The sequence below is a fragment of the Grus americana genome, chromosome 4, assembly GCF_028858705.1.
Source record: "Grus americana isolate bGruAme1 chromosome 4, bGruAme1.mat, whole genome shotgun sequence".
In the NCBI taxonomy this organism is placed as follows: domain Eukaryota; kingdom Metazoa; phylum Chordata; class Aves; order Gruiformes; family Gruidae; genus Grus; species Grus americana.
This window is the reverse complement of record NC_072855.1, coordinates 54267241-54281589: the sequence shown is the minus strand read 5'-3', so window position 1 is coordinate 54281589 and position 14349 is coordinate 54267241. Positions and strand designations below refer to the sequence as shown.

The 14349-nt window shown below is 42.8% G+C and overlaps 2 protein-coding genes across 4 annotated transcripts in view; one reads left to right on the top strand and one right to left on the bottom strand.

Moving 5' to 3' along the window:
- Positions 1–14349, top strand: part of TRMT10A (tRNA methyltransferase 10A) — a 36057-nt gene that overhangs the window by 16631 nt on the left and 5077 nt on the right. For all 3 annotated transcript variants that reach the window (XM_054823290.1, XM_054823292.1, XM_054823291.1), the window contains one exon: positions 10245–10340. In XM_054823290.1, the coding sequence (XP_054679265.1) occupies positions 10245–10340 (96 nt within the window). The remainder of the gene's footprint in view (positions 1–10244; positions 10341–14349) is intronic.
- Positions 1469–12518, bottom strand: C4H4orf17 (chromosome 4 C4orf17 homolog). Its single transcript, XM_054823295.1, has 9 exons — positions 12371–12518; positions 10067–10298; positions 7788–7994; positions 7163–7218; positions 5498–5650; positions 4411–4492; positions 3836–3992; positions 3497–3540; positions 1469–1871 (listed from the first exon to the last, which is right to left on the bottom strand). The coding sequence occupies exons 2-9, from the start codon at positions 10167–10169 to the stop codon at positions 1780–1782; spliced, it is 894 nt and encodes a 297-aa protein (XP_054679270.1). The 5' UTR covers positions 10170–10298; positions 12371–12518; the 3' UTR covers positions 1469–1779.

Here is a 14349-nt window from a genome sequence, read left to right as displayed (position 1 = left end):
TTTGCAGTGAGAGAGAGGAGGGAGAAGATGTGAGAAACTTTGTAGACACCAAGGTCAGTGAAGAAGGAGGGGGAGGAGGTGCTCCAGGTGTCAGAGCAGAGATCCCCCTGCAGCCCGTGGTGAAGGCCATGGTGAAGCAGGCTGTGCCCCTGCAGCCCATGGAGGAAGGATGGTGGGGTGCAGAGATTCCACCTGCAGCCCATGGAGGACCCCATGCCAGAGCAGGTGGAGGCACCTGAAGGAGGCTGTGACCCCGTGGGAAGCCCACGCTGCAGCAAGTTCCTGGCAGGACCTGTGGTCCCATGGAGAGAGGAACCCATGCTGGAGCAGGTTTGCTGGCAGGATTTGTGACCCCATGGAAGGGACCCACACTGGAGCAGTTGGTGAAGAACTGTAGCCCGTGGGAAGGACTCATGTTGGAGAAGTTGGTGGAGGACTGTCTCCTGTGAGAGGGACCCCACGCCAGAGCAGGGGAAGAATGTGAGGAGTCCTCCCGCTGAGGAAGAAGTGGCAGAAACAACGTGTGATGAACTGACCGTAACCCCCATTCCCCTGTGCCACTGATGGAGGAGTAGGTAGAAACCAGGAGTGAGGTTGAGCCCAGGAAGATGGGAGGGGTGGGGGGAGGTGTTTTAAGATTTGATTTTATTTCTCATTCCTCCACTCTGTTTTGCTTGGTAATAAATTAGATGATTTTTTTTCTCTTTACGTTCAGTCTGTTTTGCCCATGACAATAATTGGCGAGTCATCTCTCCTTGTCCTTATCTCGACCCACGAGTGTTTGGTTATACCTTTTCTCCCCTGTCTAGTTAAGGAGGGGGAGTGATAGAGCAGCTCTGGTGAGCACCTGGCCTCCAGCCAGGGTCAACCCACCACACCCCTCAAACAGCCAGATGTTTTGAATGAGCCTGTCTGCACTGAGTAATCTTGCTCTGGAAGATAAATGGAAGTAGGGTCTATTTATCACCTTTCTTTGGTTTTGTGAGAATAAATTGACAGAGGTGTGTTTAAAACAAATAACCCCCAATTCTGGTTTCACAGTTCACTCACAAGGCCTGAAAAAGGGCCAGATACATTGCTGTCATTGTTGGCCTCTGTTTCAATGGCTTGAGGTTTGCATGGAGGCTTTAACGTGTGTTTGGTGTCATCCCATCCGTCTCCCATGCCCCCCATTGGATACTACAATTTGTGATGCTTCTCTGCTAATAATGAGAGCTATGGAAGCAAATTCTAGCTTGCTGTGAGGCAGACATCTGCAATCATTCTGCACGCCACATTTTGAAAATCAGGCTTTTTTTTTCCCCCCAGTGCCTAGGGCTTCCCCAGTGTATCTCTGCAGACAATGTGTGTGTGCCTCCCTCTTCTTACCCCATTACGTCTGTGACTGTAGGGTCAGGTTTGCGTGCAAGAGCTCTCTGTGCAGGCCTGGCTGAGTCATGCAAAAAGATGAATCTGATGCCAAAAAGTATTGCCTCTGTCCTTTTTTTTTAATTTAGCTCACTTCTCATGTACCTATGCAGCATGGTTTGGTTGAATCGCTTGAGGACTAAATATAATGAGCATAAAATTATTTTAGCAGGTAGTCTGAACAGATATCTTTATAAGTGCTAAAATTTCATATTTCTGTATGTGAAGGTGACTGGGAGATGCTTCAATAGCTCTGAATAGGGGGGCCTCCACAGGAAAGGGAATATCAGTTGTTTGGGGGTGGCTGTGGCACAGGTGGGACTTCTGATAGAGTGGGAAGGCAGGATGGTCTCTTGTTTCCATAGTGCTTTCTCAGTTGCGGTTCTTCCCTGGGAACAGTGTGTCTGCTTGTGCTGGACCTCTATTCTCAGCGTTTGAGAGCAATAGACATTCTTTCTCTCTTTCTGGAAAAGATTTTGAAAAAGCAAGCTGTTTATTACCAAGCTAGGCTTAAGATTATCTTAGACTGGTTTGGCTTTGTTCTATACGCAGCTGAGAGTATAAAAGCACAGCCACTGTTTAGCAAAGAAGCCTCCCTGGACACCATTTTGAAAAGCAGAGATTGTTGCTTTGGAGGTTTCTTTTGTAAGAGTACTCTTCACCCACTCTTCCAGTAAAATTACAAACAATAGTAAGTCCTGGTAGCATTAGAGCTGGTGTGAATGGCTTTGTTAAAATGATAACATACTCTGGGACTAACTTTTGTTGCCTCTGTGTGCTTCAGAAGGGGCACAAACAGGTGATAGTGGTGTTCCCTGGGAGTGCCAGTATTGTTGGCTTGCCCTGCCCCGGGAGAGGATGCAAAAGTGGGCTTTGGTAGCTGAAAAAGTCTGAGAAAGCCTGATTTAGCCTGCAAAGAGTGAGGCAGATGTGTTAGGTGAGGGCAAATCCTGAAGTTCAATTGGCAGAAGGTGTTTCAGCTTACATGTAACTTACTGGAGCAGATTTTAGTGAAGAGATGAAAACAGTACCTCTTGTGGTTGTCTTTTCTAGCAAGAGGCAGATACAGTTGTATATGTGTCCCTCACCTTGAATCATAGAATCACAGAATGGTTTGGATTGGAAGGGACCTTTAAAGGTCATCTAGGCCAACCCCCCTGCAGTGAGCAGGGATATCTTCAACTAGAGCGGGTTGCCCAAAGCCCCATGCAACCTGACCTTGAATGTTCCAGGGATGGGGCATCCACAACCTCTCTGGGCAATCTATTCCAATGTTTTATCAACTCATCATAATTTTTTTTGCCTTATATCTAGTCTGAATCTATCCTCTTTTAGTTCAAAAACATTACCCCTTGTTCTATTGTCCTACTAAAAAATCTGTCCCCATCTTTCTTACAAGCCCCCTTTAAGTATGGGAAGGCTGCAATAAGGTCTGCCCGGAGCCTTTTCTTCTCCAGGCTGAACAACCCCAACTCTCTCAACCTGTCTTCATAGGAGAGGTGCTCCAGCCCTCTGATCATTCTTGTGGCCCTCTTCTGGACCTGCTCTAACAGGTCTATGTCTTTCCTGTGCTGAGGACCCCAGAGCTGGACGCAGTACTCCAGGTGCGGTCTCACCAGCACCAAGGGGCAGAATTACTTCCCTCGACCTGCTGGCCATACTTGTTTTTGTGCAGCACAGGATACAGTTGGCTTTCTGGGCTGCGAGCTCACGTTGACAGCTCATGTCCAATTTTTCATCCGCCAACACCCCCCAAGTCCTTCTCTGCAGGGCTGCTCTCAATCCCTTTATCCCTTAGCCTGTACTTATAATACGTTGCTGTATTTCTGAGTTGCACCAGTTAGAAGATGTACATGAACGTCGTATCAAGAGAAACCATTTGAGTGATGGCAAAATAGAGTGTCTTGAGTACCTAGGTCTTAGAGAATTTAAATTCAGGCTTTAAATGTAATTTCTGATATTGTCACTGAATTGGAGTCCTGCTGCGAAGACAGAAGTTAGAGCTTCTGAACATTCACGGTCCCTGTGCTATTTGGTGAGTAGCATCCTAGACATGTGGTGTCTTAACATTTATAATTTCTATTCTTACCCTGTTTCATGTTTTGACTTGTCCCTGAGTCTTCAGCTGAAGACCTGAGTAAAAAAGAAAGAATAGCTAACTTTACAACCAGTATAAACTGTGCACTGCAATATGAAGGAGGTTTTTCTCAAAGGGGTTTCAAGTGCCCCCTAAACTTTGTGCTGTTCCTGTAATAACTAAATTTGTGTCAAAGAGCGTGGGGTGGTTTGTACTTAGGAGCATTTTTGATTCAAGCTGTGCATGATAAACTTCAATCACAAAGTTGCATTTTTCACAGGAGAAAACAAAAGTTTCTGGTTCTGAGGTTTAGCTTATCCCTAATCGTAGCAATCTCACTGCAGATTTTACCTGGACCGATTAATTTCCCCTTCTGGACCTCTCTGAAGACAAGGGAGGGGCTTTAGCAAACTCTGGATATTCACATTCTCTGCCGTACCTTCCTTAGAGTTCAGCCCACCTTTGTCAGTCAGTTCTGAGTAAATCAGATTGGACACGAAGTCTTTCTCTGAAATGTGAAGGTAGCAGAAATTTTATTGAAGTTCCCACTTGCTGATCTGGATGTTTAGGGGTGAATTCAGGAGTTCCCTTACCTAATTTTCCAGGGGCTTAAGGACAAAAGGGGGAGACATTTTGTTTGCTTTCTGCTTTCCCCTAGCCCTTAACAGCCCAGAGCTCCACTGGGAGAGCACGTTTTCCCACCCTGCACCAAACCCGAGTGTGCTGAGGTCTGAGTGACTGATTTCTGCGTGCTGTCACCTTACTGCTTGGCACAGCCACGGCTGGGCAAGCGTACTTCACTGAATCCTATCCCTTCCACCTCAGCAACCCCACTCAGTTCAGGTCTACGAGAGTTTCAGGGTTTTACGCAAATGTGCAAGAGCGCGTGCTTTTCAGAAAGGGATGTAGGTGCACATGTTTGTTACCTTTCTTACTTGCCCTTGTGAACCATTTTTGGATCTCGGTAAGCGAATCTGTCCTCAAAATTTTGCTGAGTTTTTCCAGCACCTGGAAGATGTACAGGATAGCTACCATGAAGGAAGAGGTGACTCATGACAGTTTGTGCATGTGTTTTATTTGAGCTCTAACTGCATGAGTGTGCAGTTTTACAGCTGAGCAAATAGCCCAATCTAAGATGTCCCATCAGTTTTGCCACAGTGTGCGGCCATGTGAGTGTTGTGGTTTAACCCCAGCTGGCAACTAAGCACTGCATAGCCCCTCACTCCTTCCCCAGTGGGATGCAGGAGAGAATCAGAAGGGTAAAAGTGAAAAAGCGAAATAACAAAAAGAGAAAGACATAAACCCCAAGAAAAACAAGTGATGCAAATGAAAAGCAATTGCTCACCACCCACCAACTAATGCCCAGTCAGTCAGCAATCACCTCCCCAGCTGACTCCCCCTAACTTATATGCTGAGCATGACATCATATGATAGGGAGTATCTCTTTGGCCAGTTTGGGTCAGCTGTCCTGGCTGTGCCCCCTCCCAGCTTCTTGTGCACCTCCTGCCTTCTCACTAGCAGGGTGTGAGAAGCCGAAAAGTCCTTGACTTAGTGTAAGCACTAGTTAGCTTCAACTAAAACATCAGTGTGTGATCAACATTATTCTCATACTAAATCCAAAACACAGCACTATACCAGCTGCTAGGAAGAAAATTAACTCTATCCCAGCCGAAACCAGGACAGTGAGCTAAGGACACCAGGCTGCAAAAGGTGATGTTGAGAGAGTGCCCTGTACGTAAAGCCCCTTGCATGTGACATGTAATATTTGCAGGCTGTTTTTTAGAGAAAAAGTTTCAGCCCATGTGCTAGCTACATTGCTTGTCCAGTGATTGCTGATAGCAACTTCCAGTTAGGTGAAAGCAACTCAAGATTAAATGCTAAATACAGAAGTCAGTAGACTCCACACTGGGGGGTGTGGGGGGAATCTGACCAATAAAGTCCCACACTACCCTCAAGAGAAATAAAAATATGTAATATCATAGGAAGCCATACACTGTAGCACTCACATCTTACCTTTATACCTCGATCCAGGCAGCTCAAGTTCTCCTGGATGCAAGGACTGTAATGCAAGTTGGCGAATGGAGAGGAAGGCTGGGTGAGAGGCGCGGCTTGGATTCCCTGTCTATTTGCAGGTTGTGCAGAGGCTTGGAATCGTTTTTTCAAAAGCTTTTCCAAAATAGAAAACAATGTGTAAAGGAATAGCTTGACTCCATTTAAGCAGCAATTAAAGGCAATGTGAAATACATGGCTAACGCTGGTTCCCAGCTAGGGTGTGCAGCAGAAACCACATCTAAAACTGTTAATTGGTTGAATATGACCACCTATAGGTTAATTGTATTGGTTAATTGTTACAGTTTCTAATACACAGTCATCAAGAATAATAACCGATACCTATGGCATAATGCATAACACTGGATTTTTCCCTTTTGCTGAAGAAAATGAGTAGAATTGCTCACCATGTTTTGCTTTGAAATATCTTTTTGGAATAGCTCTGTGTTCTGGAAAGAGATGGAGTTTGGTATGAGAATGAAAGTGATGCTGGATAACTATGGGTGGAAATCAGATGAGGAAAGGATTAAATCTGGACCTCTGTGGTCTATTTGCTTTTCCATCATGGGTTTGTAGCGTACGGCTGAGCTACTACATTTCTCTATGCACAGGCTTCACCAGTCTATTAAAAGCCCAGGAATCAAAACGTGATTGGCAGAAGGTTCTGTTTGTAAGTGCAGAGGAAAGGCAAAATGCAACTAACAGCTATTAAGGAACAGTAGTTTACTGAGTGTGGCTATATGGCAGTATCTGGCCATTATGTCGTTATTTTGCAACCAAATCACAGTAAATAGAGTTCCAAGAATTGTGTTCTGCATGTATAAGTGAACAGTAAAAATAAAGCATGTCTTTACTATACCCAACTGAGGAACCAAAGAGCAACACTTAGCGAGACCCCACCCCCTCAGTTAAAATAGAAAAGTCAGGAGAAAGGTGAATCCTTATTTTTAGCATCTTTACTGCAAAACGTATTCGTAGTGCCCTCTGCTGTCCCGTACCAGTGCAGGAACACTTGCATTCCCTTTTTCTCAAGAGTAAGCAGTCCTCCTTGTGATACCGTTTGTAATGGAATACTAACTTAGCCCTCAGCTCTTGTACAGTTGCAATAGAGGAGGTGAGTAATTAGATAGCCTGCAGCTTGAGACTAAAGAGTTATTGCAAAAAGAATCTTTTGCTGGAACACAGCTGCAAAGTTGGATCTAAATCCCAGCGTTCCGTTCCAGCAAAAGTAAAACTGTTGGCAGTAAGTAATCTAAAGAATCTTTGTGTTGTGAGGGGAGGAGGCATTTTCCTGTGCTTGCTTGTTGTATACTGTGACCAGTTTTTCCCCCAGTGGTTTGAAACAAAGTGAATTTTATTGCCATCTTCATTGGGTTTGACCATTTTTCTTGCTAGCAAAGCACAATGACATGAAAGAGCTGAAAGTGATAAAGTTATAGCTTAGTTATCACCCTAGTTGATACCATCTCCCTTCCAAGCTCTCGTGTTCTACACATGGGATCCTCCCATCCCTCCTTCTGGTTCTGTGATGTCCTCCCTAGCAGTCTGAGACTGTCAATTCAAGTTACAGTGTTGAGAAGTGAGAAATAGTGAGCCAAAATAAAGAACTATGTCTTTTTTTTCCTTTACCTTTTCAGATGAAGCAGGGTTATTTTGAATCCTTTTAGGAACATCTGCACGTCCTTCTGGAAATCAACAGGCAGAGTGTTTTCTCAACTTGAAAAATAAAGGCCATAAGATAGGCCTTATGTTATATGGGAGTAAGGGGGGGAGGCATTTTTAATTACAGAAATGCACAAGCCATATTTTAAATATCTCTAAGGGAGTATATTTCCTTCCCTTTTTGTTTGCTTTTACTACCTCACATTACATTAATGCAATTATTTGCTGGGATGCCTAACAATACTGAAGAGAATCCTGGAAAGCATATTTCATAGATGTATGCTTATGGTGCTGTGTAACCGCTCCTGCAGCATGTTGCTTATGGATGGAATAGTTGCTGATACTTGTGAAATTATTAGATGTCTAGTGAGCATATAAGAAGCTATAAAGATGCAAGAGAGGAGAAATCTTGTAAGATGTGGTGACTAACACATGTAGAAGGGAAGAAATACTTGCCTTTTAAATGTATGTTCATTGCCCTATGTTTCCTTTACCTGGACCTGAACTGTGATGACACGGTGCCCTGGCTGAGACCTTGCTCAGGTTCCCCTCCTGCTGCTCTACAACATAGCAGTTTGGTACCCCAACTCACGTGTCACGGACTGTGAAGTGCTTATCTCCCTTTGCATGAAGCTCTCGAGCTTTGGAAGGTAGCAGTTGGCAGATGTGTTCCTTGTGGCTTTCCCAGTTAGCACATGTTCTTGATCAGCTTCTTGCTTGGGGATGCCTGTGTTGCCAGCAGATGCATGTTCTCTTGAAAAGCTGCTTCTTACAACACAGACTGGAGCATTGTTTAATCCTGTGCAAAAAAAACAAAGGATGCAGTCTTTGCTACAATAAATATGCACAGTTAAGTTAGCAGGTGATTTTCAAGGAGAGCCTGTGCTGGAAGAATGGAAAACAGAGGTATCAAAGCTGAAATTCGTAGGTAGTAATACAGGGCTTATGGAATGGTGTGAAAAGAGTGAATAAACTTGGCATACAGGTGGCAGAGCGCTGTAAACAGCCTGTTACAGAGGACAGTGTGGTCAGCTGCTACCTGAACAGTCATGATGTTCCAGATAAAATCTGGAGAGTGGCCAGGTAGGGTGAAGCACACTCATTTAGCAATGCCAGTCAGGAGATAAGTATCATAGGATCATAGACTCATAGAATGGTTTGGGTTGGAAGGGACCTTAAAGATCATGTAGTTCCAACCCCCCCTGCCGTGGGCAGAGGCACTCTCCGCTAGACCAGGTTGCCCAAAGCCCCATCCAACCTGGCCTTGAACACTTCCAGGGATGGGGCATCCACAACTTCTCTGGGCAACCTGTTCCAGTGCCTCACCACCCTCACAGTAAAGAATTTTTTCCTTATACCTAATCTAAGTCTACCCCCCTTCAGCTTAAAGCCATTATCCCTCATCCTATCACTCCATGCCCTTGTAAACAGCCCCTCTCCAGCTTTCCTGTAGGCCCCCTTCAGGTACTGGAAGACTGATAAGGTCTCCCGGGAGCCTTCTCTTCTCCAGGCTCTATCATTCTTCCACCTCTCTTAAAAAGCTTGTGGTTTTCAATAGAGTCACACCATTTAATGAAGAACTAGAATCCTCCTTTCTTAGCCAGAGTAAAAGGAATTTAATAGACAACCACTTTTTTTATCATTAACGTAAATCAAACTGGATTTAACATGGCAAAGAAGCAATGCTATTAAGTAGTTGATGAGGATTTGCAGAACCTTGATTCTGTTTAGTATCTAAGACAAATATTAAGCAGAAAGTAATTGCAGGTAAACATTACTCTGCTGAGAGTACAAAGATATACACCAAATTAATCTAGCTAAGCCATGTAAGATTTGGTCTTTGCTGGCTGTGATCAGCTTTTTTTTACCATGTTCTAGAAAAAGAGAGTGATACACACACAAATACATACTTTATTTTTATGTGTCCTATATTTTTACTTTAGGTAGATTTTATATATATATATATGCACACACAGACACACGGAATTATGTACATTGTATGCTGGATGGTCAATCTGAAAGAAGGAGTCTTGCTTTGTACCTTAAAAGGCATCCCTTCTGAGATGCGAGAAATTCAGTTTTATCTGCAATATCTACTTATTCTAACAGACCCCAGGGAACTCGGCAGAGATTTTTTTTCCCTTCATGACCCTTCTGTGCCTTTTGCAGTGTAAATCTGGCCATGTATCAGCAATTTTCTTTCAGCCGCTGCCAGAAAGATGTCTTTGTGCAAACATACAGGGCCAGATCCTGAAACAAAAGCCTACCCCTAGAAGTACTATTTCTTCTGCTGATGAAGTTGGCACACTGATTTTGACTGTATTGCCTTCAGGTGGAGGCAGAGTAATCAAAGCTAGATCTAGCATACAGCAGGGCAGCACCGTGTTTTTAGACCACCAGGTTACTCTTAGTAAATGCTGCATTGTGTAATATGTTGTTTCTGGAAAGCTACAAGAATTATTTAGGTGAGAGTGAAATAGAGAAAAAAATTGTGACAACCTGTCTCTGGCACTTACAGTACACTTGTGAGCATTGAAGGAGAGGAAGAAATTATTTTAGCTTAAAAGAAATCCCAGACAGTTATCTTGGTAAAAGAGCTTTAGTTGTACCTTTTAAAGAATTTAGTGCTGCTAACCTTTATGTTACCAACCTAAGATTATTCATTGCTGAGGACAGGTAAAGATGCTTAGTGGATTGAAATGAAGGTAACAGCTTTTTTTGGTGAAATGCTTCTCTTAGACAGAAAGAGGAAACAGGAGCAGTTTTAGAACCCACATTACTTTCAAAAAAATCACATTACACTCACATTTATTTTCGTGCTTGCCAGGGCAGTTGTCAAGGCTAACTGTGTGGTCCCTCAACAACTCTTACCTGGCATGTGACAGACCGTCCTGGGATGGGGAATATTCCTGGAGAAGTAGTACTTTTCCCCTGAGCAGCTAGGCTGAGAGTAACACCGACTGCACTTCCACATGTTGTAGTTGAACTGAGGTTCATACACTGACTTGAAATTGGTATTTGTTGTGTAACCTTTCTTATTCTCTTGCAGAGCGTCTTTCTGCAGAGCAGGTTGGCTCTTCTGGTGATCGCCTGAGGCCAAACGCTGGAGGTGAAGTAAAGAACATGAACTCACCTAGACCGAAAGGTAGTGGAAACTTCAATAACTGTTTTTCTTGTTATTTTTACCTCTTCCATATACAATTTCAAGAAGCTCTAAGCAAGGGAGGGTGGAAGCAAGCTATCTACTGCTCCACTACTAAGTAGTTACCTTGGGCAACTGATGCTGCTGGTGGGCACTTTCCAGCTGCTTTTATTTCCTTGCAGTTTCTGCTCCAGAGCTCAGCCATGTATTGCAGTGCATATCTGAGACACCTTTTTGTAGTAACAGGGTATATTGAAGGAGGGGGAGTGGATTGCTTTCTGACTTGTGACAGGAAGTGCAGGGACAAGTGATGATAGCAAAGGAGATGTCCAGGCCCTTTTGGTTTCTATCTTTACTAAGGGTTGTGTATGCAGAGAGGCAGTCCGATGTCCCTTAATACTTGGTATCTGTTCTAGATTTTGGGTTTAGAGGTTGAGTAATAGATTAGTAGCTGTTATTACCATTAACTTGTTCATTTTTTCTCCTTTCCTACAGTAGCGGTCACTAATGTTCACAGTGTTCTTTGCCTCCAACACTCAGTACCATAACACTTAAGACTGGGAACATCCTAAGAATGGTGATTTATTGAAGGCACCTTGCAAATGTCGCACAGAGGGTTTAGCCTATCTATTTTGTGATGATCTGGAATCAAGTTCATCAAACATAAGAAATTCACTTGTAAGAGCTACTGGCTCTAAGAGCCTGGATGGGCTGAGAACGGAATAAGCATTTGTCAGTTATCTGTTGGGATCAGGAAGCAGCATGTTATATGGACTATATGGGGAGAAGAGGGTTGGGAAAGGACAGGACATCTTTTTAAGCAAAAAATTATTCCATAACTACATCTGACTGGGGGGAAGAACTCGAGAGAACCAACAGATTATGCAATGTGCACAGAAGATCAACATGACCTCACAGATGTGAGGCTTGCCCATCTGAAAACAAAAAGTATAAATTCCAGAGTTGAAGGTCTTGCATTAAGGTCATCCTGACAAACCAGCCAAGGCAAGGTCAGTGTGTGTCGCCTGCGAATCATCACATTTCAGTGCGCGAGGAGGCAGGGTGGACACCACAGTTTATAGAAATGGTTTGTAGCTTATGGCAAGCTCATCTTTGTTTTTTCGAATTTAAAATACCTATATCTCCTGATATCAAAAGTAAAAATACACATCTTCTGATTTAGGTTGTAGTGGATTGATTGAATAATTGAAATAATGAAAATGTCTAATTTTTGTAACATCCTGATAACATTTGTATTTCTCAGCTAACTTTTATAACTTCAGTTAAAAAAAATATTAACTGGGAGACTAGCTTTTCCAAAGCCCTATAATTTTTTTAAATGTGTAGTACTTACCATAAAATATTCTCTCCAAATGCCTAAGATTAAATGCTCAAGTACTCAAAATAGTGTATAAAGTAACTTGTAGGAGCAGAAACTGCTTTCTTTTTTCTGGGGCTTCTGATTTTCTACATAATCCTACTTACGTTTTTGTGTTGGTTACCTATAAAGGACTATCTATATCTAACTGAAGTTTTTAAAAATGAAGTTCATGTGGGAGGGTTCTCTTCTTTACTAAGTTGTTTAGTGGATTTTCTTTGTTAATCTAAACTGTCTTCTGAAACATACGTCTAGAATCTCAACTAGTTATTTAACCAACAATCATTGCTGGTACAATATGTTTGGGAGATTTTAGGGGTGTTACTTTACCAAAATAGCAACTCACGACATTTGTTAATATTTAGATCAGTAAAATTAAACGCAGTGATACCACAAACAATTGGATGTTTGACAGAATAATCACACCCAAGACGTTGATTATCATAGCAGTATTCAAAAATACTTAAAGGCTTCCTGTTTCCATACGAAGGATGTGTACAGCAGTTATTTACAGTAGTCTTATAACTGACTGTGTTAACAGACTCTTGAGAAAAAATGTAACTTACATCGTTTATTGTTTTTTCACCAGTTCTCTATCTATTTACACCTGGAAAGTGTCTAAGTGGTGGTGTAATGGACAGAAAGGTCTAACTACCTGAGAAGCAGAGTAGTAAAGGACCTCCTTCTTGGCAGGATCCTAGGTCAGTGGCAGGTTTTTGCTAGTTGCAGGAGGTAACGTTCACCCTGTAGCAGGGATTCACATCTGTCCTTGGGTAGGGGTCTTCAGCTGAGTGAGCAGCAGCCCAGCTTGTCTGCTCTGCTGAGGAGCTGTGGCAGCACAAAGCTGGTGATGCGGGAACATTCCAGAACCGCTCTTGTTGACGCTTCTGAGCCGTGCCATGGCAGCAGCACAGCCATGTCTTTTGCCTGTCATTAGCAGAGGGAAGAGCTTGTGTACCTCCAGTTCATCCTTTATGTTTTTAGCACTCTTCCTCTTTAACATGAGAAGAATATTCATAACCAGAAATAACCGATTTCTGTTGCGAATTAATATTTGAATGTGGACACAGAAAAAAATGGCTATGCACACAGCTGTAAAAATCACCTGACCTTGAGGTTCTGTGTTCCAGAAAATTCACACTTTTGGACAAGATTTTAGGGATATTTTTTTCCTACGGTACAAGTGCAGTGCTACATAGATGAACAAGTGAAATTGTCATCATCAAGTAGGGTTAATGGGGTTAAATGTGGAAGTGTAAAAATGCATTTTCAGGCATTGACCAGTAAGGATCTTAAATGTAGTCATGTGACTGCTGTTTGACTCTAGCAATGCAAAGAAAATCTAGACATCTACATTGTGACGTGGCCACTGGTTATTGCCAGAGATGTCTCCAGTGGTGCTTTGCCCACAGAAGTAAGATTCCTGCTACTCTGAGGTTGCAAATCCAGTACACTTTTCAGGTCTCCTTAGAAATCCTCCAAGTTTACAAGCATTATTATATAGACTCAGACATTAAGTCACAGGATATTTTGTGTGTCTCTGTTTCGCAGTCTCTTAGGTCCTCACCACTGCTCATATTCCAGAAAGCACAACAATCGAAGATGAATTTTCTCTCCCTGTGAGGGTGCACCAGAATCAGTACTTTTGGTCCTACCGGGGAGGCACAGCAGTCCATTAGTTTGTGATCTCCAGACTGAGCTATTTTAGGACATTGTACCTATGAGTGACTACAAGTCCTTTAATTTTTTGTTGGTTTTGCAAGCCATCTTGGGAACAAAGAGGATAAAAGCTTTGGCTCTGAGGTCAACAATAAATTAAAGTTTCTTGTTGTGATTTTAAGATCTTTTGCAGAAAAATGGGGCACACTTTTTTTTTTTTTTTTTTTTTTACTCACCAGAAGTGGGAATATATGGCATTGTCCACAAGAAGTTGGAGAAAAGCAAAAAATGGAAGAAGTGTGGGGAGGTTTTTTTACACTTGGAGAAAGAAAAGAGGAGTGTGACTGGTGACTCTTTGTCGTTATGACAAATGTTTGGATAACTTCTAGGCTAAGATACTATTGAGTCTTTTCAACAAGAGAAGGCAGCTGATAGCAGAAGCTCTGGGAGAGGGTCCATGCAACTGCAAGCTTCTGATCCTGCAGCCCAAAATGGTCTGTTACCATTTGCTTTGTTGCAAGGCCCATGTAGGCAAGAGGCTGTTGTCGTGAAGACGTAGAGGTAGCATGAAGCACAAGCTGATTTTGAGTTGTCACACATGGGGAGACAAGGTACCAGGACCTATGGGGGAAGTGTTAAGATGTATATTTTGGTTTTGAAAGCACTTTTATCAATTATTTTAAAATAAAGCCAACAGGATTGGCATGAAGTTGTGGATCTACTTCCTCATGAATCCTCTGTATCTATGGACGGGGAAGGAGCACGAGAGAGTTAACAGAAAATACCTGTATCTTTGCCACATGAGAAAGACAGCAGGGCATTGTTGGAAGGAGGATTTTAAGAAATTCAAAGGATGTGGGAGGGACTGCAAGCTAGAAGTCTTTCATACTGCTGTTCCGTTCATTTTCGAGTAAACTATGACAAGAAAATGGACCACAACTATCTACCTACAGAACAGAGTGCAAGCTGCAAACC

Coding starts and splice junctions, on each gene's coding strand:
- C4H4orf17 (XM_054823295.1), bottom strand. CDS start 10,169: ATGTGGAAGTGCAGTCGGTGTTACTCTCAGCCTAGCTGCTCAGGGGAA. Junction 5,651..7,162: donor ACCCTGCTTCATCTGAAAAG/GTAAAGGAAAAA, acceptor ATTTTGGAAAAG/CTTTTGAAAAAACGATTCCA. Junction 4,493..5,497: donor GCCTGGATCGAGGTATAAAG/GTAAGATGTGAG, acceptor TACATCTTCCAG/GTGCTGGAAAAACTCAGCAA.